The 25,788-nt window shown below is 37.6% G+C and overlaps 1 protein-coding gene across 3 annotated transcripts in view; it reads right to left on the reverse strand.

The window, feature by feature from the left end:
* The window catches only part of LOC107598686 (phosphorylase b kinase regulatory subunit beta-like), a 70,258-nt gene that overhangs the window by 31,881 nt on the left and 12,589 nt on the right, over positions 1-25,788 (reverse strand). For all 3 annotated transcript variants that reach the window (XM_016290073.1, XM_016290074.1, XM_016290075.1), the window contains 9 exons: positions 24,266-24,365; positions 18,098-18,205; positions 17,510-17,590; positions 13,790-13,905; positions 10,798-10,861; positions 8,043-8,138; positions 5,331-5,528; positions 1,957-2,014; positions 541-618 (listed from right to left, as the gene is read on the reverse strand). In XM_016290073.1, the coding sequence (XP_016145559.1) occupies positions 541-618; positions 1,957-2,014; positions 5,331-5,528; positions 8,043-8,138; positions 10,798-10,861; positions 13,790-13,905; positions 17,510-17,590; positions 18,098-18,205; positions 24,266-24,365 (899 nt within the window). The remainder of the gene's footprint in view (positions 1-540; positions 619-1,956; positions 2,015-5,330; positions 5,529-8,042; positions 8,139-10,797; positions 10,862-13,789; positions 13,906-17,509; positions 17,591-18,097; positions 18,206-24,265; positions 24,366-25,788) is intronic.

A 25,788-nucleotide genomic window follows, 5' to 3' on the forward strand; every position in this document is an offset into this window, starting at 1 on the left:
GCTGTTATTTGGATACCGCCAATGAATAAGTATCGATTAAACATGTAAAAATTATGAAGAGATAAAAACCCAACAAAAAAAAGCAGCAATCAGGCGGCCTAGCCGCAATTTCACCTTTTCTCTGTCAAGCATAATTTAGTTAACTAAGCTGAGCTCTCCTCTGTATTGGTGAGGCTCACTGCAAGCAAACGAAAAGAGCTGAACTAGTCATTAAGTTGCTTATTGTTGTTGTACTTCTAAAGAGTTGTGGTCTGAAGGACTGTCAGACAGCATGTTTTGTTTGTCAGTGGGGAAACGACCGGTCTGTTTAAATAATGAGCATCTCCTCTCTCCTCTGCACTTGACTGAGACGTGTCTGAGGAAATCACGCAGCCAGGGAGAGATGAATACGAAAGGACCACTCTAATAAAGAGTAATGGGAAAATAACTGTCATTGGCAGGGGCTGGAGGACACTGGCTAGCAAGCAGTATATCACAACATGACAAGCGTTGATAGTTTGTCCAAAAAGATGCATATGCATGTGTGTGTCCGCAAGTTACCCTCAGAAGACTGGAAGATGACAGCCTCTAGCAGTTCCTGGTACTCTTTGACTTGAGCAGGATTTCCCCTAAACACTCCTGAACAAAAGGTCAACAAGAGGGAAATTATAGAACTCTACATCCCCATCCTCCAGGTAATACTGATGGGACGTTTATACAAGTGGCCCTGATTTCAGCAAGCTCAGCATTTATATGCAACACTGTAAAAAATGTTTTTAATTTTTACAAGTAAAAGTACTGTAAAATGCTACAGTAAAATTTTTTTTACCACATTCAGTGAAAATTTGTAAATGGTCAACATCGCATCATATATAATTTTGTAAAATACTGACAAATTCATGGTTTATGCAAGTGAAAACTATGAATTACAGTATGATTTATTGTTAAAGCAGTAAAAGGTAAATCCCACAATTATATTTTACATAAATAGTTTTGTTGTTTCTTATTTTTGTATTTTATTCTTGTGGTTTTTTTAAATTTTTACAAGTAAAAGTACTGTAAAATGCTACAGTAAAAATTTGTAAATGGTCAACATCGCATCATATATAATTTTGTAAAATACTGACAAATTCATGGTTTATGCAAGTGAAAACTATGAATTACAGTATGATTTATTGTTAAAGCAGTAAAAGGTAAATCCCACAATTATATTTTACATAAATAGTTTTGTTGTTTCTTATTTTTGTATTTTATTCTTGTGGTTAACAGTACATTCTATGTAAAAACATATTTTGATGCTTCAGGTAAACTGGTAAATTCGTATTGCATCACTTAAAGGTGCACTAAGCAATATTTGAAAAAGGCTTTTGACCACAGTGTCGGACCAAGTCCCAAAACAAACTTTCTGTCAATCAGCAGTAAGGGGCGTGTCTAGTAATGATAGGGAGAAGAGAGCGCTCAGTGAGTGCACAGGACGGATATTAGCAGATCGACTATAGATAGCGAAAAATGGCAGATAAAAAAAAAAGACGAAAATTTCAGAGGAACAAAACATTAAAAAAGGGTTACGATCAAATTGTGGAGCCGCTTTCCCGCAGTGGAGAGAACTCAAGGAGTGGGAAGGCCTGGAATCGGATGCTGAGGTTGCTTTGTTTCTTCTTGATAGGGGAGTTATGTTGATTTTGCTTTTTCACACAACTATTCTGTGTTGGCTTTTGCTTGAATATGCTGCGTGCTTGTTCTGGTGCTTTCAAATATCAACGTTTGGCAAAAAATCGTTAGTGCACCTTTAATGACATATAATATCCATTTATAAGCTGCAAAATATACAGGCACCGATATGCAATTTCTGGCAATCACAGCTGCCATTTTTTTACTTTAAATTGAACAGAAAACACATAAACTGTGCTATTATGTGCACTATATTATTATATTACATTATAGAAGAGCCTACAAGTTAATATTCATGAATCTTACCATCAATCATCATATAGATGAAAAAAAGAGGAAACTCGCACTCAATCCCGTCAAAGAGCTGAAAAACATCACAGGGCAGAGAATAAGGCACCATGCACAACATAAACATCATTCAATGATCATAACTCTTCAAATGTCTTATTGTTTACTGAACAAGGAAAAGATATATGTGAATTCCTCAGTCTACCTGTGTGATTTGCAATATGGTTGTTAAAAATTAAATGAGCCAAAAAAAGAACCCCGACATGTTCAAATGATTAGTACATTTTGAGAGCCACACAACCTGTACTTTGACTGACTTCCAGCAATATATGTTACCTGCAGCAAAATACACATACAGTACATAAAATGGAAGCCATTCAAATCATTAAGAGGAAATGACAGTTCAGGAAAACAGAAAACAATTATGTTGAAGTAAAGTATAGCAGTCAAGCAGAAACTCCATTAAAAAGCCATAGTGCTCCGTCTCTCTTTCCCTAGAGCTGGGCCATAAATCACTTGGGTTTGAAATTAAAATCAACTCAGATGTAGAGATGGTTCGTGAGTGTGAAAAAGCAATGATTAATTCAAATTATGTGACTGCTGCTTGTTTTATCACATTCACTTGAAAGCATAAGTCTACATTTAAGTGCCTTCAGATGCTCTGGAAAAAACAGAGAGATGATTTCTTCTCAAACAGGATTTGAAATTAGGGCTACATGTGCACATGTGTGGGCAGATTGAGTTTACCAATGGAGTAATCCATCAGAAACATTTGTATCAATATCTAACCAAATACATAGAGATTAACACAAACAATTTTGTGTGGGCCTGTTTGTGCTCATGGTGCATTCTGATCTGTCGTTTTATTGCACGCAATCATACCGCATTTAGCAACCCACTTTCTAAGCTGCAGTTAAAACTTATGAAGCTTATAAGCTCATGCATTCACAATATTCTCGCTATTCATGACATGAAACGTTCGTAATACAATTCCCCGATCCTCTTTTCATCGCTGCCAATTATATGACAACCTCAATTCAAATGATCTGTCTTCAGGAAAAGAAATCTTGTGAGCTGCTTAAGAGGTACAAAATCTAAAGCACACTTTTATGGCTGACAGGGAACAAAATGTCTTTCAACCTTTCCCAAATGTAATTAAGACTTCTCTATCTCCTCTAGCAATCTCGGAAGACAATCGCTGTGGCATTAGGAGATAAGAGCGATAGATTAGGATGTAATGAAATAAAGGCTGTTAATTGGACTGGTCTTGCATCATTGGCATATCGCACATAAACTGTTTCAGGACAGAAATAGGGGTACTTGTATAGCCAACTTCTAAAACTGAGAGGAAATAACTCAATTAATCTACTCTCTAACTAACAGCGAAAAATAATTTGATCCAAAGGACCATTTTTCAAGACTGTAAGTGGTTTCTTAACATTGGTTGCGCCAACAGGCTTATATCAAACCCTGAAAGACTACATATAAAATCCACTTTTTGTTCTTTTTTCTCCTCAATATCAGTTTCTATAACCACCCAGAGAAAAAGAGAGAGAGAGACAAAGAAGTGTAGTCAGAGAAGAGAGTGAGACGGAGGGGGGCTCTATGAGGCAGACATATTAAATAAATGTCTCCTGGGCGGATAGAGCAGACATTGAGGCCTACTCTCAGTAAACAGAAGGAGTCTCATGAGTCTTTGGCTTCACTTACCACAATTACTTAGTGAGACTATATCATTCACCAGAGGACATTAAGTCACTATGAGACATTCAGGCTTGAAATCCTTTGCCATCAAAACTTAGTTACGGGTTCAACAGAATGGAAACTCCAACCACGCAGAAGAGTTTGTATTTGTCTGAGCATGACAGGCTGATAACACAAAGATATCAAGAACATAATTCATAATACAATAATTTCCTGTATCCTAAAAAAAAACATAAAATGACATTATATGGACTGCTTTCTGCCTATAAGAAAAAGACTTTCACACTAACAAAAATACTGTTACATTAACATGGTATCAGTCCTGTTAAAGAAAAAACAAAAAAAACATATCCAAACCAGCCTATATCAGGCTGGTCTCTTGGCTGGTTTTAGAGAGGTTTTGAGCACTTCTCGGCTGGCCAGGCTGGGAGATCATCAGCTAAGACCAGCAAACCTAAGACCACTTCAACTACTATTCTATTTAAAAGAACAAAACCATTCAAAGGTTTGAGGTCTGTACGTTTTTTAATGTTGTAAAAAGTCTCTTCCCTCTAAGGATATAATTTTATCAAAAATAAAGTACAAATAATAATATTGTGAAATATTATCACAATTTAAAATAACTGTGGTTTATCTGAAAATATTTTAAAATGTAATTATTCCTGTGACGGCAAAGCTGAATATTCAGCAGCCATTACTCCAGTCTTCGGTGTAACATGATCCTTCACAAATCATTCTAATATGCTGATTTGGTGCTAAAGAAACATTAATAATTGAATTTTAATTTAATTTATGCATTTAGCAGACGCTTTTATCCAAAGTGACTTACAGTGCATTCAGGCTATATCTTTTTTACCAGTATGTTTTGTATGTCATTTTGTATCATTATGTTCAGTATGTCATTTCCTATTATTATCAATGCTGAAAACAGCTGCTTGATATTTTTGTGAAAACGGTGATACATTTCCATCAAAGGATTTTTTTAAATGAATATAAAGTAAAAACAAACAGCATTTATCTAAAATAAAACATTTTTGTAACAACATAAATGTAAATGTTTAATACACCATTTTTTTGACATAAAAAAAATCAATAAATACTGACCCCAAACTATTAAACGATAGTGTGCACAAAGAATTAGCTTGGTACAGTCTAAAACGCATGAGAGTAACATGGCATTTTCTTGATAGGGGTGGATGAAGCAATCAGGCAGATGTATTGATAGAGCATTGGTCATACTAAGAGCCCTTTTCTTCTTTTACTTCTCATTTCCCTCTACTTTCGGGGTTTGTTTAAAGGTTGGGTGGTCATCTCCGACAGCTGATGTGATGATTTGCTACTGGTTAAATCTCCCCCTTTCAGATTTCAGAGTCAGACGCAGCATGCTCCAAGGCTAATTCTGGAGATAATATCCTCACAGTTCAACCCAATCAAATGGGATTTAGCCACAGCCCTCGCATTCTCCTGAGAGAGATATAAACAGGCAAATCTGCACCAGATTAAAAGATGCATATAAAAATGCCTGAATGTCATTTATTAGACCTGTCGCTAACCTTTATAGCAAAATCTCTTGTTTCTGAAATGAAAGGGCTAAAACTGAATATGGGGGAAAGTTTCTTTTAATTTTCCTTTTCACTGAATTTCTTTTTTTCTTTTTTCATTTCAGCTAATATGCTAACCACACTCACCTTCATCTCGGCAGGTTTGTAGTGCCTGCGGTTCTTGTCCTCATTGGCTGTTCTATAGCCGTCCCGTAAGAAGCGCTTGAAGCCGTACTTGCCCTTCAGCTTACGAACTATCTTGTCCAGAGTCTGGGAATATAGAGCATCATCATCCACGGCGAAGGCTGGGTAGCTGATGCAGTGCAGGAGGGCCGAATCTGTGTTCTACATGACAAGAGCACTAGCATAAGATATTCAGTGACTCACTGCTCTTACATCAGGACATATCGAGGGAACTTCGGGTTAAGGGAGAATGGGCTATTTTTCTACATTAGCCTCTGCAGTTTTAATAACACATTAGTCAGACTCATGAAGAGGTTCTAATACATGCAATTCATAAGCCTTCAGGTCACGGAATCAAACAACCTCCCTCAACTTACAAAGGAAGAACTTTTCTGCATAATGCACTGCCTTAATTTGGCTTAATTGTGCTAATTACCCTATTCTTTGGCAGGGATCACTTTGTTCTCCATTAAAATCAGCACAAAGAAGAATGGGAATTATGCATTGTTAATGGACATTGTGAAGGACGGAAAGGACCCTCTGTAAGTTGACAAATCCAGGGCATCAGATGTCATACATTTCTCTACAGATGCTATATAGATGCTATCACAAGAAATTGAATTTTTCACAAAATAAAGAGTTTGATATGCTTTGAAAACATAGTTTCAATAATGTCTTTCATACTGAAACTAGTACATATACTAAGTTAGTCAGAAAAAATAAATGCATTAACATACACCTCACTCCATCAAAACACCCTCTCGGCTTCAGAAGATCGGCACGCTCCTCGCATTCAAACCCCCCTCCCATCACAATCATATCCAACTTCCTCAATGTCTGATCAATACCGTAAAATATTCCAGCTAGGCTTTTTTAAATCCACTAAAATTGTTAGTTTGCTAACTGGAGGCTAATTGAAAATAAGCATTTTCAGCTTTGGTAACATTATGGGACACGTAATTTTAAAAAACATAAAACAAAACAAAACACAGTTTTAGGTAAAGAATAAACGTTAAAGTGAATTTCTATCATTTATGATTAAGTACCTATAAAAAGAGATGTCTTAGTCAAAGGAATGGCTAAGGACTGTTACTCATTTCATATGCAAGGGGGGCATATACATTGACATATTACAGGCACAGTAGTACAATTCAAAGGTGGGCAATGGTTTTGAAAAACTAAATTATGAATATTTTTCATGCAAGAAGTCTATAGAAGACCAATATTAAAGGGGTCAAATTTTTCCTTTCTCTTTGGAGTGTTTCAAGCTCTTGGTGCATAAAGAAGATCTGTAAAGTTGCAAAGACTAAAGTCTCAAATCCAAAGATATATTCTTTATAAAAGTTAAGAGTCAACCACACCTACCTAAAATGGCTCATTCTAACACGCCCCCACATATCTACGTCACTATGTGGAAATATTAGCATAATGCCGCCCAAATGTGCACGCAAAGAAAGAAGGCATGGTTTCAAGAATAGCAGTCGTGTTGATGCAGCCATGTCAGGGAGATGCGGTGTGTTTCAGTGCAAAAGCAAAAAGCACTTTATTTGTCCTTCCGGAAGTAGATGCAATTAGGAATCATTGGTTAAGATTTATTTACAACAGAACAGTACAACCCAGATGTTCGAATTTGTGCAACGCATTTTATGGACGACAGTTTTTTTTAACCTAGAAGAGTACAAGGCTGGCTGTGCACAAAGGCTATTTCTAAAAAAAATAAAATAAAATAAGGTTAATTCCGACTTTGCTATGAAAAACTGGCGCTTCTGAATCAGCGACTGTAAGTATGTTTTGTTATTAGTTTAAGTATTTGCTATTGACTGTTCAAATTAGGGCTGCACGATAAATCGCATGCGATATTTAACGCAAATCTTGTCAGAAAGCCGGTTCTGTAATCAGCGGTAAATCTCCATCACCTGCGGGCTTTCACATTGAGCAGCATTAACTACACAGAGCCGTTGTTCACTGACGAGCAGCGCAAAAAATTGCGCGAATATGAACGTGGTTTTGCGCAACTCGTGCAACTTGTGCAGCCCTAGTACAAATGCGGAGTTTTGCGCAGTGCAGAGTAACGCGTCGTGTGTGAGGGGAACAGGGTCACATCACAGTAGAGTGAACTGCCTGTCAGAAATCATAGCACGTCAGCTGTCTTAACCGCGGCTTGTGTACTGCATCATCACTGTGTCTGTCACACGACTCTGTTGCCTTTTCGGGCTTGAATTGATGGTAAAACTAACAACATTATTAACTGTCTTGATATTTACTTAGAAAGCTGACGCTCGCAATTATGGTAAGGGGCGTTACATTTCTGACGTGTGCTTGTGGTGTTCGGCCAATCACAATGCACTGGGTCAGCTGGCCAATCAGAGCAGACTGCGCTTGTCAAAGAAGGGGGCTTTGTTGAAAACGACGTGTTTGAGAGAGACGGGGCATAGAGGACCTACAATAATGTACAGTATTTGAAAAATAATGTGTTTTTTGAACATTAAAGCATGTCAACATATTCTGTTACACCAAATACACAAAATAATGATCTTTAAAATAGCATCATATGACCCCTTTAAATGTATAAGTGGACCTCGGGGAAGAAAAATTAAATGCTTAAAAAAGTATGATCTGACCCTTTTAAATAATAGATCAGCAGTTTGTATATGCATAGCAGGCAAAATAACTCACATGGGAACGAGACTCCCTCGGAAGGAGAGAGCACAGAGTCTGTCTGTTCCTGTTATGAGCATCCAGATCCACAAAAATGACTGACCAGGAGCATCCCTGCAAGGCAGAGGTAAACAAACATCACAAATCAAACATGATAATGGCCATCTTGTCACCTCCTCTTGACGGGTGGAATTCACCAGTGTCTGTTACAGGTGATATATAACCGTAGGCACACTAATATAAGATTTGCTTAAAAGCTCCATATTAGAAATGTAAAGGCTAGTCCTGCACAGGGTCTCCTAAAATCAAACCAGCCCTCCTTTCCACAAAATCATCATGCTGCTCAGATACAGCATTTACAAAAAAAAATAAATACAATTCAGTCAGATTTCAGTGATTACTTTGGGCTTGTGGTGTGTCACACAGCAACAGTTCCACATAATTTCCTGAAAAACTTCCAACCACCAACCTCACCATCCCCAAATGAAATTCACAATCTAAACTCAGCTTGGAGGCACACTGTACACCGGCCTAGACAGCGACTGCCACACACGTTTAATAAAAAAAACACACACAAACACACATTTGTAGACTATACACACACACCTATATATATATACACTCTTTAATAATGCATCAGCGATTTGTATATTCACAGTAGTAAATAAATACACCCACAAAATAAATTGCATAGTGAACATCATTATATAAAATAATGTAAATAACTTTATAGATGAATTATATAGAACCTAAACTTAAAATAAATATATATATAAATTTGATTTATTACATAAAAACAGCTCACAAATTTAAAAAGCAATTTTGCAACCTCAGTGAGCGGAAGCTTCTTAGTTATCAAGGGCAATCCATTCAGGAAAAAAACTATTGCTTCTCTCTTTTCTCTGCATTCCCCTCACACCTCTACATTTAAACCGAGAGCGCTTTTTCAATTTCGCTTTTTCGGTGTCCGTAGACCGATTATACAACAAGCACCATTTTGTGGCACATTTAGCTCATCTAAAGAAGCTCACAAAGCACCGAAATGCTTATACGAGCTTCTGAACCAACAATTTACGTGCTGAGAGGGATTGTAATGTAAATGACTGTGAAGAGTGTGAGAATGGGAGGCGTGTCAGTGATATGTAGACTCCAGCAGAATATGCCATCATCAGCTGACTGAGATAAGAGCTGACTTTAGATAACCGTGAATATTTGCCACTAAAAAATTTAAATCTAAGTCTGAAAGTAAGTCTATATACATTTACATATCTGTAACGACTCGATTCATCACTACTTTTATGATGACTTTTTGTACTTGAAGCGTGTACATTTTGGTTGAGTACACTTTCAATGAATGAAAAAAAAGAGAGAATATTAAAAATATATATTATTTTAATGAAAATTAAAGGGGGTAAAACTTCTTGGTGCAGTTGCTGTGTGACATTTAGCATGCTAAAGACAGAATGCTGTGTAGATAAACTCAGCAAACGACTAGTCAGTAGTTGGATGACTTGGTTATTCAACCCTAAATCGAACCATGAGAATTTGTACAATGGTTTCAAAATGATGGGACTTTAATTAAAAGCTGAGAAAGCTGCGCAATATGGAGCTCAACATATGGCGTGAAAGATCTACCTGCTTTTATCCTGTTATAACAGTGCTCTGACAGCTCCTGTTCCAAAGAAACACATGAAAGCGCCAGCTCTGCCGTCCATGCTGAGAGTTAGTTGAGGAAATGGAGCGTGAGAGCCATCATTAATAACATAACTCATGTGATGACACAGCACGCCTTCCATCCAACTGAGAGACACATGGCAAAGCCAGTCATCTGAGTCCTCCATTAATTCAGAACAACACTGTCTACAGCAGTTACTTCCATAAAGTCATTTCATACACTGCACCATGTTTCCTGACAGAACACAGAGAGCCACATTAGGGAGGAAGAAGCAAACTTGGCAAAAGGTCAAAACACAACTGTAACTACAAATAACTACACCATATTTTTAAATCTTGCCCATCCTTCTGTTAAACAACTGAAAAACAACCAAGATTAACAACCAATGCACTTAACAATCCAATCTGAAGGGCCTTCATCTGTACGTGATGGGGGGGGGGGCACTTTGAGGATCACTTTTCCGGTCCATTACCAAATATAATGGATGTGGCCCACTGCCATCTTGATTCTCCCTCAACACCAAAACAAATTAATCCCACTAATGAACGCTCCAATAAGAAAAGAGCACCAAAATCAGATAGAAGTACTCACCATCCATCAAAGCTGGAAATCTGACAAAACAGATAGCTCAAACACAATCGAACCCAATAATCTTGATCACTTCGTTAGTTTCTCTCTTGCCTTGGACACATTCATGCAATGAATTAGATCCCCATGCAGAAGCAGATGCATTTATTTATTACAAAGATGAAAAGAGCTGTTGGTACATTGCGTCCTTTAGCTGTTTTGAACTACTAAAATCCATCTTTTAGGAACATTAAACACAGTTCCTCAAAAAGCATTCATTATTCAGTGATTAGAGGCGCTTCATCCAAAAATGAAAATTCCCCCATTGTGTGGACTTTAGTATCATGTTTTATCGTTCTTGATTATCGTTTGTCAGCCACTACACAGGTTTGATGAAAAATGTCAGTTTAGACAATCTGCAATCTCCTGTTGTGTTCCAAGAAGAAAGACAGTCATAGAGGTTTCATATGATATTATGGTGAATTTTTTGAGTGAATAAACCCATTATTAGCTAAAGGATGGCAGCATTACCTGATTTCCAAACAGGTTGAATCCATTGATGGCTTCCAGAGCTGCTTTGGCTAGTCCCACCGAGCTAGAAGACAACAGATCAGATTCACAGTCACACTGAGCATCTCCTTTTTAAGACAAAATCAATATTGCACTTGCTATTTGAGCACTTTTCGCGAACAGAGAACTGAGCTCTCGTTAAATACTGTTCTGTTTTAGGTGACTCCTTTGAATTTAAACAAAGCTAATAATGTGGTGTGCTGAGCAATAAAAAAAAAGCACCCAACTGCAATTGGTGAAGAAAAATCAATAGTAAAAATGCAGATAACGAACAAACTGAAAGGCATTGGGGATAATTCTAAATTGAAAAGAACGTGGTAGAATCCAGCTCTGCTCTGTGCATCCCTTCCCAAAAAAAACATCAGCTATGATCACAATCAAGCTACATGAGGTCCAGACACTATTGATTTTCTGCCTGGACAGAAAGCAAACATGCTCAGCCCCAGACATATTGGTAAAATCTGACAATGATCCTGACAGACTAAGATACTTTACATTCAAGCAGGTAAAGCTAAAAATTATAAAACTGGATAATGTATCAAAAATGAGGGGGAACCATCTGCTGTAATGTGGTACTATGACTGACTCTGTATTGGTGATGGTTGGTCTGGTCTTTGTGATTGGATGAAAAACCCTTTATTCCCATTTTAATTCATCGGAAAGTTTCTGAGAGAATTTCAAAAGAAACTTTTAAACAGGCCCCTTGAAGGGTCATGAATTACAGCCCTCTGGAGTTCTGTGACTTTCCTCAAAATGTGAAACAACATTGCTTCTGAAAACAGTAAAGCAACATCTATTTCCTTTGTGCTGGTCTGGAATACACTGATATAAAACATTTATCACACATCTCATTCTGAGCTCCATCCACAGCAATACAACAACTCTCTTTACTCTGTACAGAGAATAATCATGTTAGAAGAACAAACTCATTAATTACTTAGAAAGAAACATATTTGCTTCAGCTTGCAAAAATTTATATTTACATTTATAATATTCGTAGCGCATGGGCTCTTATAAAAGGGAGAGTGGTATAGATGTGATGCTCATTAATTGTAAAAATTACAAAAAGCAGTTTTACTAACCTTTTTTTGTTTTAGAGAGATTATCATACATCAAATCGTATATTATTTTAAACAGTTATTTCTCCTTGAAATTGTATAGATGTTTTTATTTATGATTTAAAACAATGTAGCAAAATACCATGTTCCTATCTGCACAAACCCAACAGAAAAACACTGGAAATTTGAGTGCATGTTTTAGAGAAATGAGCCACATGAAGACAGAGGGGGAAACACAGAACAATGGTATGATTTTTTAAAAATGTTTTTGAAAGAAGTCTCTTGACTTGGGCTCAGCAAGGCTGCATTTATTTGATGAAAAATACAGTAAAAACAGTAATATTATGAAATATTACAATTTATATATAATATTACATCTGTGATGGCAAAGCTGAATTTTCAGCAGCCATTACTTCAGTCTTCAGTGTCACATGGTTCTTCAAAAATCATTTTTCAATTCAAATTTGCTTATTATTATAAATGTTGAAAACAGTTGTGCTGCTTAATATTTTCACTTCAGGATTCTTTGATGAATAGAAAGTTCAAAAGAACAGCATTTATTTGAAATGGGAATCTTTTGTAACAGTAGTGTTGTTTTTTCCTGCACTAGTACTAGCCTTTGTGTACTTCTAGTTTAATTGTACTGTACTTGCACTTGTCTAAGTTGTTTAAGGTAAAATTGCAAAGCCTTATGCTACACACTGTCTGAATAAGTGAGAAAAAAAACATAAATAACAAGCTGCAATTACACCTGCTCTCCCCTATTTAAAAGCTCTCTAAAATAGATCATTTAAAGTCTGATGTATCATAAATCGATCATTATAAAATATTTCAATATCTGCTTAAAAATGTTAAACAATATTCTTCATTCAGTTAAAAAGGGCAAAGAGCAGAAGTCAATACTCTAATTGGCCCTCAGTAGGGATGCTGTGACGCCAAGATAAGGAAGCAGTGATGGAGAGAATCATTATTGAGCCTGGTTATGAAAGAGAGGCAAAGCGATGTGTTGGGAGTCACTGCCTATTGACTTGCTCTTCTATAAAGAATATTGTCTGGGCAAATCCACAGTCCATACTGTCTGCAGAGCACCAAGAATCATTTCTGCAATGGGCAGATAGCAGCTTCTCTATGTGAGTCCTCTCAGTTAGAGTTCAGTCACTCATGGACTCACCCAGAGGAGGTGAAATGAAGTGTCACCTTTACTGGAGGGCCACCACATGCACCAATCTACAACCTCCTCAACATGAGCTGAAACTTTCAAATCGTTTTAGGTGCTGGGTTTCAATAATGCGAGCAGTTTGTTTTATTCAAGCATGAAGAATGCTGACTTGGTACCTAGTGAAAAATACAGCCTTGTGTGCTAATCAAAATTAAAAGATGCAACTGAATTAACTACTTTAATTCCTCAAAAGTGGCCGTAAAGACTTATGCACAGTTGCAGATTTCGAATTCAAATAAAATGCTGTTCTTTACTGCTTCCAACATTAATAATAAGAGGAGATATTTCTTGAGCACCAAATCAGCATATTAGAATGATTTCTGAAGAATCAAGTGACACTGAAGACTGGAGTTGTAACATATATTAAAATAGCAAACCATTTTTTTGTATTATTATTTCATAATATTACTGTATTTTGTATCAAATAAATGCAGCATTGGGGTACATAAAATATGCTTCTTTCAAACAACATAAAAAAAATCTTAAATAAAAATAAAAAAAAATCTTAAAGTTAAATATCTAATATTGACAGATATTGTCAGAACTGTAATATTGTCAAATAACCAATGTTTTACTGATATACTGTGCACCCTTAACTACCATTAACTTCAATTTAGCAGTTTTATTTAATGGCAAAGTTATAGAAAGGGATCAGAAAGACAGTGATGAAACTTACCTGGAGTGCAGCTCTGTGCTTCCATTGTTGTATTTGCTTCCTCGTTCCCACATGCCAAAGTCTGGCACACGATACGCTCTCTCCACACAGAACACCAGATTCTGGATGAATGATACCTACAATTGCAGACATGTCAGAGAAATGTGTCACACCGAGATCTCCATCGCCTTTGCTTGCCATCCAGACATCAGCGCACATCAACAAATGTGGGTTTGCTTTGAGAAGTAGGCCTGCACTCAAAGCGTTTCTAGGCCATGGGTGTTTTTATTTGTCAATACATCAGCATTCCTTCGTGTTACCCATCTAATATTCTGATTATACATGAACTTATTTGAATAACGATCCACAGTATAAAGCAGCTAAAGTAATCCATCACTTCCGTGGGTGGCATTGGTAATATCATAAGCCCCTCAACACTTCCCATCCCCAGCGCGGAATGAGGCCATAGGAAAAACAAAATGAGGGAAAGAATGATGACTTTATGGTACGTAAATGAGTAAATGTTCAACCACCCGGGGAGGCCGGGCTGACAGCGCTTTTAATTTAACATGAAGAGAACTGAGGGCCCCTAAAGCACGTTAAAATGGGGCACTGAGGAAGGTAGGCGAAAGACAAAATGCAAAGGGAGAAAGGAGGAGAGAGGGATTTTATTTTGGGCCTGGACTAAAATGATTAATGTGACGAGCTTTATGGTATCTTAATGAATACCGCTGGCCCGGGGTGCCACTATTTTCTCTCTTCTTCCTTCTCTCAACCACAGAGAGCGAGTGCAGAACAGGAGTGGAACTTTTCTAAGGATGAAGATGGATCAGTCATGGTCGTTTGTGTTTGCTGGATAAGGTGTTTGAGCTACTAATTGTACAGTAACTACTTCGTCTATATGTTTTTCTAATAATAGATTTCAACTATGACATTTCTTAATCACTCATAAGCCAAATATACCTACAGTAATGGCTCAAGTTTTAAATGAGCTTCAAAGCGAAGACGACACACAGAAACAGCTCCTAAATGGATCTTTAGTAGACAGTATTAGCCATGTTTAAACGTATCAAATTAATTTAAGTTCCTTCAAGCAGAAGGAACTGCATGAAATATTCTGAAAGATATCTGTCCACAACTCTGACATGGAATTAAGCCACAAACGTTAGTTCGTCTGGCCAGAGGAGACTGAGCCTGGTTTCTCTCAAAGTTTTTTTTTTTCCTCCATTTCGGTCACAGATGGAGTTTGCTGTCTCTTGCCACTGTCGCCTTTTGGCTTGCTTAGTTGGGGACACTTGATATTTGCCAATATTATTGACTTGACTGCACGGACACTACTGGATGTGAACTGAACTGAGCTGGATGAAGACATCACTGTTTTCTCCAGAGCTGCTTTAGGGATTAATTAAAGTCATTCCTAAAATGATGGACATATAATTGATGGACACAGTTATTGAACCAAAGGGAATTAACAATTAACTGATTTTAACTGAATAATGACTGTTTGCTGTTGTCTTTTTAGAGTTGTTTTACAGCCTAATTTAATTTTGTCTGCATCATTGAATCACTATTTTCTTGTTTATCACTGTAAAGCTGATTTGTAAAGCTGTATTGTATAAAGCGCTATATAAATAAAGGTGACTTAAACGTTAAATATTCTTACAGAATAGTGGCAAGACAAGTAAATATGACACTGTCTCACTTTTTGCACATATTTTTAGTTTTCATTGTATTGTATTGTAATTTTATCAAGAACTACATACCAACATGTGGTCCCAAATTAGCAAGTTCCCATTTAACATCTTAATTCAGCCTGAATCAGCAACCATGTTGCCTATCCTGGTGTATTTGTATTTTATTAAAACCTTTCAACAAGGATTTCATCAGTATGTTTATCTTTTAAAATCACACAAATTAGGGTTTATCTGTATTTAGACTCAGACAAATTCTGGTCAGTTGGAAAGCAAAATAAAACCCCATTTTTTGAAAAGTGTCATAAACCTTTCAGACTGGATGTACAAGTATGCAGATAAGGTATGAAGGTTGGATCCACTATCCTTCATTTATCAGATGGACAACCCCCCTGAAGTAATCAGGGACTAACTAGCTACGATGGTGGGCTAGTAGCTCACGAATTCCCCTACAACCACTCAATCCAAAGCCAAACCAGAACCAGGGCACACTGACAAAGCAAAGCTTACATTATATAAGAAAAAAAATGCACTGCCAATGATGAGTAGGAAAAATATGAAACTAACAATTTCTCCCCAATTTGTTCTGCTGTTCATTAATAATGGAATGTAATGGGATGCTGATTTCACAACTGTGTTTTTTTATTGCATTACACACCCGAGTAGGCACTGTTTAGAGACGTCAATTAGCAACTCTTTTGCAAATAGCAAAATAAAAGCTACTGTGAAAATGTGTTAAGGTTTGGGAGGAAAGCTCAGCTAGAAAGGTAATTCTGCCTGTCATATACAAGATATAGTTGTACACAGTAATTGCTTAAAAAACACAACATTTCAGAGTAACAATATCCAAGAAAAGGACAATATGGCTAAATTAATAAAAGTTGCGTTTATTCAACAGACAGTGGTTTATCAGCAGAGTGTTAAATAAATGTCCCTAGGTGCGAACAGCAGGAATAAAAGACGCTATTAATGAAGTCTGTGCAGCCCAAAGAAAAGAGAAAGATTACACAACTATTACAGAAACCACTAACATCTCAGTATCTCCTCTGGAGTGTGAGTCCAGGGGTCGGAGGTGAGTGCTGGTTGGATTTGAAGAGGCCTTTTTAACGACAGTTTCATATTTGTGCTACAGTATTTTCCCAACAGAGTTCTTGAGCAATTGCATAAGTGATCTCTCAACTTGGTAAAATGCAGGAATTGGCATTTATGCTCTTTGCCCTCAACCATTTCAACTCAGCTTAACTTTATTTCAGCAGTAATGTTTCTTACAGCTAAATTGCTCAATATAGCCATGGCCAGAATGCCCTAAGAGCAAGTCCTCAGGCAGAATCCAGTGGCTAGGGACAAGGTTTTGGGTGTAAAACATTTCACTGCCTAATCCACTGCAGTCATCATGGCAGAAACTGGCTGTCCCATTGAGGTGAAATACTCCCCAATCCTTTAATTCTCATCTACTGTATAATTCTTACTACACTGTACAGTACCATCATACAGATGACAATACCTTTCTAAACATCTAGAGCAGGGGTGTCCAACCCTGCTCCTGGAGAGCTACCGCCCTGCAGACTTTTGCTCCAACCCTGCTCCAGCACACCTGTCTGTAATTATCAAGCTACCCTGAACACCTTGATTAGCTGGTTGAGGTTGAGGTGTGTTTGATTGGGGTTGGAGCTGAAATCTGCAGGATGGTAGCTCTCCAGGAGCAGGGATGGACACCCCTTATCTAGAGAATTAAACATTTTTGGTGAATTTTTCCTTGACTTCAAAAAGTGTAAAAGTGCAGTCACAATAGCAAAATTTCATAAACAAAAAGGTCCCTTGCGTATTGAACACCTTTCTGTTGGTCAATGCCACAAATTTGTATGACATGAACCTGCTGCAAAATCTGTGCAGAGAAAAATTTTGCCCTAAATGTGACCGCACCTTAAGGCATGAATATTTGTAAATCTGCTTTGTAACAATATGTACTGCGGAAAGTACTATGCAAATAAACTGAACTGAATCGAAGTGACAAGAATTGGACTGGTAAAGGAACCACATGCATACATACCTCATCTGTATTGTAGATTATTTGTAGGCCAGAACAAATCATTTCAACCAGGTACAATAGAAAGAGAGACACGGCGTCAATCTGTTTGAAAAGAAAAGGAAAGAAATATTCAAGAATGGTTATAGTTACAGCAGTTTTATAATAATATAATTTTATATTATCACACTAATGTAAAAGGTAATGGTGAGTAAAAGGAGAAACTGCAATTTTGAAACTCTGTGAAGTTTTCATTACTTGTCTATTACTTGATAAAATGTTATTTTAATAGTTTAATTCAAAGTGTTGCATTAATTTTGCGGGATGTTGACCACTGGTACAGTCAGCAGATATTACAGCAGCAGCCTATATGCAATAAACAAGCAGTGATAAAAAAAAAAAGATAAAAAATAATAAAATACTGAAAGGAGGAGGACACAAGCGCTCATTCCAAAATTCTCAATACAGTTAGAGAGGACACTTACAGTATATAAAGACTTTTTTAATACAGAATTGGGAATGACAGGTGGCATACATATCAATTGTTTATAAAAAAAACTACTTCTGGGCAGATTATACGGATATAGTGTGTGAATGCAGTGTGAGAAGCACCTGTAGATGGCTGTACTCTACATATGAGTAAATCTCATCTCCAGTCTGCACGTTAAATACTGAGTGGAGGCACGTGGATGGACTCGGGTCCTGCTTAAACTTTTCCACCTGTGAGAATATTAGAGTGAGAGAGAAAAGTCGGAGGGAGAAGGGTAGAGTCCATGAAAAATGCAAGATATAACCAAGGAATTGGCCTTTTCATAATTTATCAAATGCTTACTAAGCCATGTGAAGGAAGTAAGGAAAAAAAGGAGTGTATTGATATTCCTGGAGGTCATGGTTCAGTTGTGCGCCTGAACACGATTTTATCTCATTTAAAGTACTGCTCTGTAATATTGCATTATATCAGTAAATGTACATTAACTTTTTAACTGCAAATTACAGTTAAAGGTGCAATAGGAGATCTTGGAAAATGCTAACTTTAGCCTGATAGTACTGAAAGCGAACGTCCCACCCTCCCTGCAATCGCCGTCCAAAGTCACGCCCCCTTAACGCATTTACGCTCTCAGACCAGAACACCAGAGACAACATTACTACAATAGGCTACATCAGCGGTTCCCAATTCCAGCCCATGTTCCGAAGTGAAGTAAACTTCAACGGATTTCCCCTGCTCAAGGAGTAGGGACCAATGAACACTGTGTAGGGATCATATCGATCGGAACACAGTTCATGCATGTAGCTCTCTTCTAACGAGCTGCCGCGAGGACTGGATTAACCGCTGAGCTACATCATGCGTCATTCACTGGTGAGAAAACTTTAAAAGTACTACAATACCAGGAAGGAAGATCGGGTTGTTGATGTTTGTCTGCCATTCTCGCTCTGTCTGCACAGTGTGCGTGAACGCGCTGATGACGTATCCTGTCTGCACGAACCGGGTGCGCAGAGGTATGCTAATACATTAGTTGACAGGCAGGTAGGAAAGCCAATTAAAACTCTCTGACCGAGCGTTTTGATTGGACGAACATTTCTTGATCCTACGCCTTCTACAGAATATATAAATATAGATAAAGACATTTAGACGACTTAACTTAATGATTGCTATCGGGATGTGAAGAGACTTTCAACCAGCATAACAAAAAATGTTTCTGAAGACAATCACCTATTGCACCTTTAAGACGACATGGGTGTTTGTGAGCAACTCTGAATGCGTGAATCTCTCCACAAGAAAGATGTAGTGCTCCCAGAGGTCTACTTGGCTTGAAATAGATGCTAGGAAGCTGTCGGATTACAGATCTGCTCAATCAGGATGAGTATTTACATAACTCAAGCTTTAGAGTTTTTAAGGCTTTGCTGGACACTTAATGCACTCTCTGCCATCAATGATACTTTACCAGCAAAAACATTTTAAAATGCTGTACTTCCGGCAATATATTTGCACACAAGTTGAATTCACAGAATTTGGGAAGATGCGCTAGTGAAGTGAATAAATGTTGGGTATTAAATCTCAGAAGTAATATTTGTGACAGACTACAACAATTTGAGGGCATGACAATTTGCATGTGGACTTCATAATCAGTGACGTCGTATTTGTTTGGATGGGTGTTGGAACAATAATGACAGGATAATAAAGTTTACCACTTTAACATTTAATAACAACTGACAAGAAACATTTTTATGTTCTGGCTTTTCTATTTAGTATAACGGGGGGAAAACAGATTTACAGTAGGTATTAGAGACAAATAAACAATATGTTTTTTCTGCATTAACTCTATTATAAAGTCATTCAGTTAAGGTGATGTGAAGTTCATAGCTGCATGCAGTGAAGGTCTACTCTGACTAACTCTAGCATACCGTTGATGACGAGAAATTCCTTTTAAATTCATTGGATGCCATATTTCTCTCCTGTGAAAGATGCCCAGACCAATCATGAGAAATGCTACAGATATTGATGTTTATTTGCTCTAACATTTGCTTATTAAACACCAGATTGTTATTGACTTGACGACATACCATACCAGATGAAATTAAAAGATGATCAAACAGAAAGAGATGACGATTATAAATAAATGGTAGACTGAACAGATGCAAGTCGTAAACTCAAGTAAATAAGATTATGCAGACGATAGGTAAGGCGTCTGCACTGACTCACGACAGAAAACCAATCACCTACCCAGCAGACGTGACTGCCTCAGGGTTTTTTTTCCACAGATGTCGAGAATGAGGTCGCAAAATATATATAAGCATGATTATTTAATGCGGCACAAAAATAAAGCATACACTGCAAAATAACAAATAAAAATTGTTTTAGATGTTCAAAAGAACATTTTGAATTATTACATAGACTGATTATTTCTACAAGTGTCAAAAAATGAATGAATGAATAAATAAATAAATCAAAAGATGTCCCCGCAGCTGCACTACATGTTAGTGACAGCCAAATATTGGTTGATTAATCAATATATACAGATGATGCTAGTCTATTTTGACTTTGAACTAGTTTATTTTAATCTAATAACTATGGCCGTTGGGCATTCCCCCCCATATTATACATTTTGTAATCATTTGAATTACATTTTTTGTGTACTGGATATGTAATTTATAATTCAATGATAACAAACAAGATGTACACAAAACACGCACATTTAATATCCCATAGACTGTTTCCCATAAATCCCACACAGCTCCAAGGATTTCTCGAATCTTCCACACATGCATTAACAGAATATCATCTCTTCAAAAATCCTGGAGACACAATGGGATGCTCTGCACTAGCTCAAAATGTCAGTGTGTACAATATAACAAACAACGTTCCTTGACTATTTTGTCCTTGACACAAAAAAAACAAAACAACATAAACCACAGATTCTTAAGATGCACCACATGAATAAAGCCATCTCTGGCAGTCATTCACATATTATAATCCTACAGTTATGGAAGGGACCCTTCACCCGTCAATACAGCTGAAAATTGGGCCGACCTTTCCCACTGACCGCATGCACACGGGCCCCTACAGCATACTTTAAGTGTTATAAATAAGTGGCCCATTTTTTTCCCCCTTCCCCTCTCTCGTCATGAGAGGCCTTCTTCTGTCCCAGATACACAATGATTTTTTTTCACACCAGTTACACAGCTGTATAAAAAGGCAAACAGCTGTAAGTTTCCGCAAAATAAAAAACACTTACCCCTGGGTCCAAATCCATGTCTCAGTAAAACAAATATAGATAGAGGCAAAAAAAGAACGATAAAGACACCTGTGAGACAAAGGATGACATTTGAAACATCTGTTAGTCGCCTGTAAAATTAAACCAATAAAAGCTGAAAGCACAACAGGGCAGTGAGTAACCTTCAGTTGCTGAAGGAACATCTATTATTTTATGACACACTACTTGGCAAAATAGAGCCAAAGTGATTTATTATGTGTGACTTTGGATTGACCTTTTTTAAACTCATCAAAGGTGGCTGCTTGGTGAGAGAAGTCTTCTTCTGCATGTATTTGTGAGCGCATAAAGACGCTGCAAAAGAAACACATGCGTGACTTAACTATAATTCAAGCATTCATGCTTTTCTGCTGCTTTTCATCTGTTTGTGACTTATTTTTCACAGCGTGTTATCAGCAGCGTGCCACAGTAAACACGTCTGTTGAATTTACCTGGGGAACCGATGATATGAACAGCTGCAACGCATTGCGAGTTTATTAAAAACCCAATGTTCTTTGTGAATGCTATAGACAGATGTTAATGAGCACGGCACTGTGTAATTAACTGCATAAACGAGGCATTATAATTAAGACACAGAAAAGCTTTCTTGCAAATCAGGTCTTGGGGGTCAGGAATAAATTAAATGTAACAATTTCAGAGGCACAATAGAGGCGTAATAATTGCTCAGGTCTATGCTGGGTGAGAACAGTTGTTTTAGAGCAATGGCCAACTGTAAAAATAAATTTAAAAAAAAAACTTAAAATGAGCTCTTTTTGCATGTGAAATAAGACTACACCTACACTGTTAAAGATAGCCTCCCAACCAACAGTACATCATCACCAGAAATGTAACTTCAAATGCATCGGTGATGGAAATATTTTATGTAATAGCCTAGGAGTAGTCAAAAGGGTATGTTCAATATAGAATGTTCAGAAAAGTGCAAACTAAGGATGCTCCGATCAAAGACCACGTATCTATGATTAAATAATCTACACTTACCCAAAAAGTGCTTAAAACAGTAGAACAACAGTCATATGACAAACCAATGACCAGATCAGTATAACCAATTACAGTGAAGAAGACTTGAGTGACATTGATTTTTACTCAACTACAAGGTATAAATGTACATGTATCTTTCTGTTCAGGCAGTCTCTCTTGGTTGTTGTGACCAGTGGCCTCCTGGCCGTGAATAAAGTTTTGATTCCTGCAAAGAGCAACTTGGGAGTCGTGTCTGGTATATTCTGCGCAGCTGAGGAACAGAAGTACTAAAGATTCTATGCTCAAAAGACCACCGCAAAGACAGTGATAGTGTTGGAAGACTATAGAGCCGTCCTCAGGCTGAGGCTGTAATACTCGGGGTTAGTATTCATTTTGTGTGATTGAAGTAGTGATAGTAGCTTCTTGCCGGAAAGCCGTCACCTTACTTCAGGCAAGTATTGGATTTTATTGTAAGTAGTCGGGGGATTCAGGGAATTAGCTCGAGATACTGTAGTTATTATATTAACAACTGGTAGTTGTTTGAATTGTCTGTGATGAAGTCAGAATAGAATTGTGAATTTCCACGACATATCCAATTCATTAACAGTGAAAAACTGCAATGATCTGCACATTAAAGGCATTTCGTTTAGGTCAAAATGTCAAAATAACGTTTTCTATTTGATTAATTTATTTAAAAAATATAATAATATTTTTATGGAAACCATGACTACATTTTTGATGAATTATTATTATTATATTTATTTATAGTGACATACTGCTTTTCCCCAGTAAAATATTAATGATACATTTAGATGACCTTATATGGGCCTGAGAATCATTTTCCCTGATAATATTTCAGCAATCATGTCATGTATGTTTTCTATTTGCCATTTAGAATCAGTATAAGCCAATGAATCAATCACTACTGATCTAATCGGTCAGATGGGTTTGCAAAAAGGTCTAAAATTGTTTGCAACTCTGTTTGATTCATTTGACAAGTTCACTGACACACTGAATCGTTTACAGCGGTTTCCCACACCGTAACAGCATACTTTAAGACAGAAAACAAAACTAGCACTGGATGGGTTGAAATTTACTGCTGTGTCAGCTTTATCACGGTCCATGTGTAAACGATAAAGTTGCTCTTTATTGCACCGTGCAGTTTGTGAATGAGCAGTTTATACTACAAGTTACACAATTTATATCTATTTCTCATATGAAACAATATCAATATGGGTATTATTTGATGGGCATCCTGTGCCCATGCATGAAAGACTAGAAAAACTCCCTTGCATTACTTAACAGTTCCTTTCAGTTGGTGACAAAATTTACCAGCTTGGCCAAAACAGGAAGCCCAACAACTAAGCAAATGACCACAGCCACTACAGGCAGCTCGCCATGGGAACGTTGTCAAAACCCTGATTGCAGCAATATCCAACTGTTAAAACCACACAAAAGCTCAACTGGCAGCCACTCAAATGCAACCCCACAGACAACCCTTTAAATAATGCCCAAGCACCATCCAGTTTGTAGAGTGAGTTCGCACATCTGCAGTCAAAACCAACTCTTTACTGCGGTGTGTCACAGACATAGCTGCCACAATCCAGTGTGAGAGCTGAGGGATGGACAGAAGATCAGCTATTTGATTTCCAACTTGTAAAGAAAACTTAAAAGCATAGTTCATCCAAAAATAAACATTCTATCATCAATTACTCACCCCTGTGTCGTTCCAAACTCATAAGAATTTTGTTCATCTTTGAAACACAGAGATATTTGTAATGAACTGCTAAATGCAGACCATGTGATCTTGCCAAACTTGCGCCAACTCTGCACAAGGGCATTTGACCTGCAAGCTGCTGTATACGTGTAATCTTAACCTTACAAGAAAAGTATCAAACATGATCAAGAGAACTGTAAGGTTGTTTTGCAGTCTGAAACCGCTCATCAAGGGTGAATAGAGTGATCTTCAGCAGGTTGCTTGAGGTTTCAAAAGGCAAAATTGATGCATGCAGTACTGTTGCGTCCTGTCCTATGGTGTGATGCTGTGACCCACCTTATCAGACTGCCGCATGTAGCAGTACATAATCCCCCGCATGCACTTGATGGCAGAGTGCTCCAGTTCATGAGTGCGGCCCATGTCATCATCAATGCGCCTGTACAACAAACATTCTGCATGAGTTCCTGGAAAACACTTTATTCTTTTGAAAAAACATTCTAAAAAATAGCAAAGTATCTGCAGCATGTAATTTCCATTTACTAAGGCAAGTGTTGAAACAGTCATAAAAAAGCGGACATGTAAATGAGACAGACCTTTAGAGAGCATGCATGTGCACACACCACCCACATACATTCTTACAGAGACAAATAGAGAGTAAGTAATGGGTTCAGGCCTAGCTGTCAGATTGAAATCATCTTAATTAAACTCCTCTGACAATGCTAATATGCAGAGGTGAAGACTGATGACTATGCCTGTCTCTGATATACGCCTGCTCTCTATTTTTATCCTCGCATTCGTCCTCTAGAGGAACAACCATCACCAGGAGTGAGAAGGGGAAAAAAAAAAACACTTTGTCTTAGGAGTTCAATGGAGAGTCTCTTTCTTGGGTGCCCTCCAATAAATCTTGTAACCTTGACCCGGGCCAACAGAGTGCTGGTGACCTGCTTTAGAAAGAGGGGAGGTGTGTGTGTGTGTGTGTGTGTGTTTGTGCATGGAATAGATATATCATATGTGCCCCTATTATGCCATTTTTACGGTTCCTAATATTGTTTTGGGAGTCTCCTACAATAGGTTTACATGCATGCAAGGTAAAAAAAATAAAAATAAAACAGCAATTCTGAAATGATTCGTTCGAAGCAGTTTAAAGATTCAGTCTCTCTAAACCCCTCCTTTCCCTGAGCCTACTCTGCTCTGATTGGTCAGACGGCCCAGTCTGTTGTGATTGGTCTACCGCGTACAGTGCGTGTCTGAAACAATACACCTATTGCCATAGTTCCATATTTTGAACGCTCGATTGAGAATATAAACATTGATTATTTATCATCCTTACAGGTTGTGATTCAGTGGAGCCAGCTGGTCCGAATAAACTGGGTACTAAGCCATCTTTCAAGAACAAGCATGTTGTGAATCACGCTTTGAACTCCATGAGATTAGAGGAGCAGTTGTCAGTAAAATTACGGGAACACAAAAATAGATTGGGGTTGTACTGCTGTGGTGCAGTGGAAAAAATACATTTTAGCCACTGATTCTTTGCAGCCTCATCTTTCAGAAGTGAAAATAAAACTAATTTACTTTCACAGTGTAGGACACAGCATCTTCTCGAAATTATGTTAACCACACGAACAAGCTACAGTGTTTGAGGGCGGGTTGTTCATGTCAAGTTGTTCATGGCGCACCTGGCCTACATATCACAGGCAAACATTACGCAAATGTGTTACCCCATGACGTATAACCATCACGGAAGTGGAATTCGAATTATTGGCGACTCGTTTAGGCTGAGGCAGAGTCGATTCTTTCTTTTGGGAGACAATATCTTTATTTATCGTGCACGTTCGGCTTTACAGCTTTGCAGATTGTTT

This window comes from Sinocyclocheilus grahami, unplaced genomic scaffold (genome assembly GCF_001515645.1).
Source record: "Sinocyclocheilus grahami isolate Dianchi unplaced genomic scaffold, SAMN03320097.WGS_v1.1 scaffold254.1, whole genome shotgun sequence".
Classification (NCBI taxonomy): domain Eukaryota; kingdom Metazoa; phylum Chordata; class Actinopteri; order Cypriniformes; family Cyprinidae; genus Sinocyclocheilus; species Sinocyclocheilus grahami.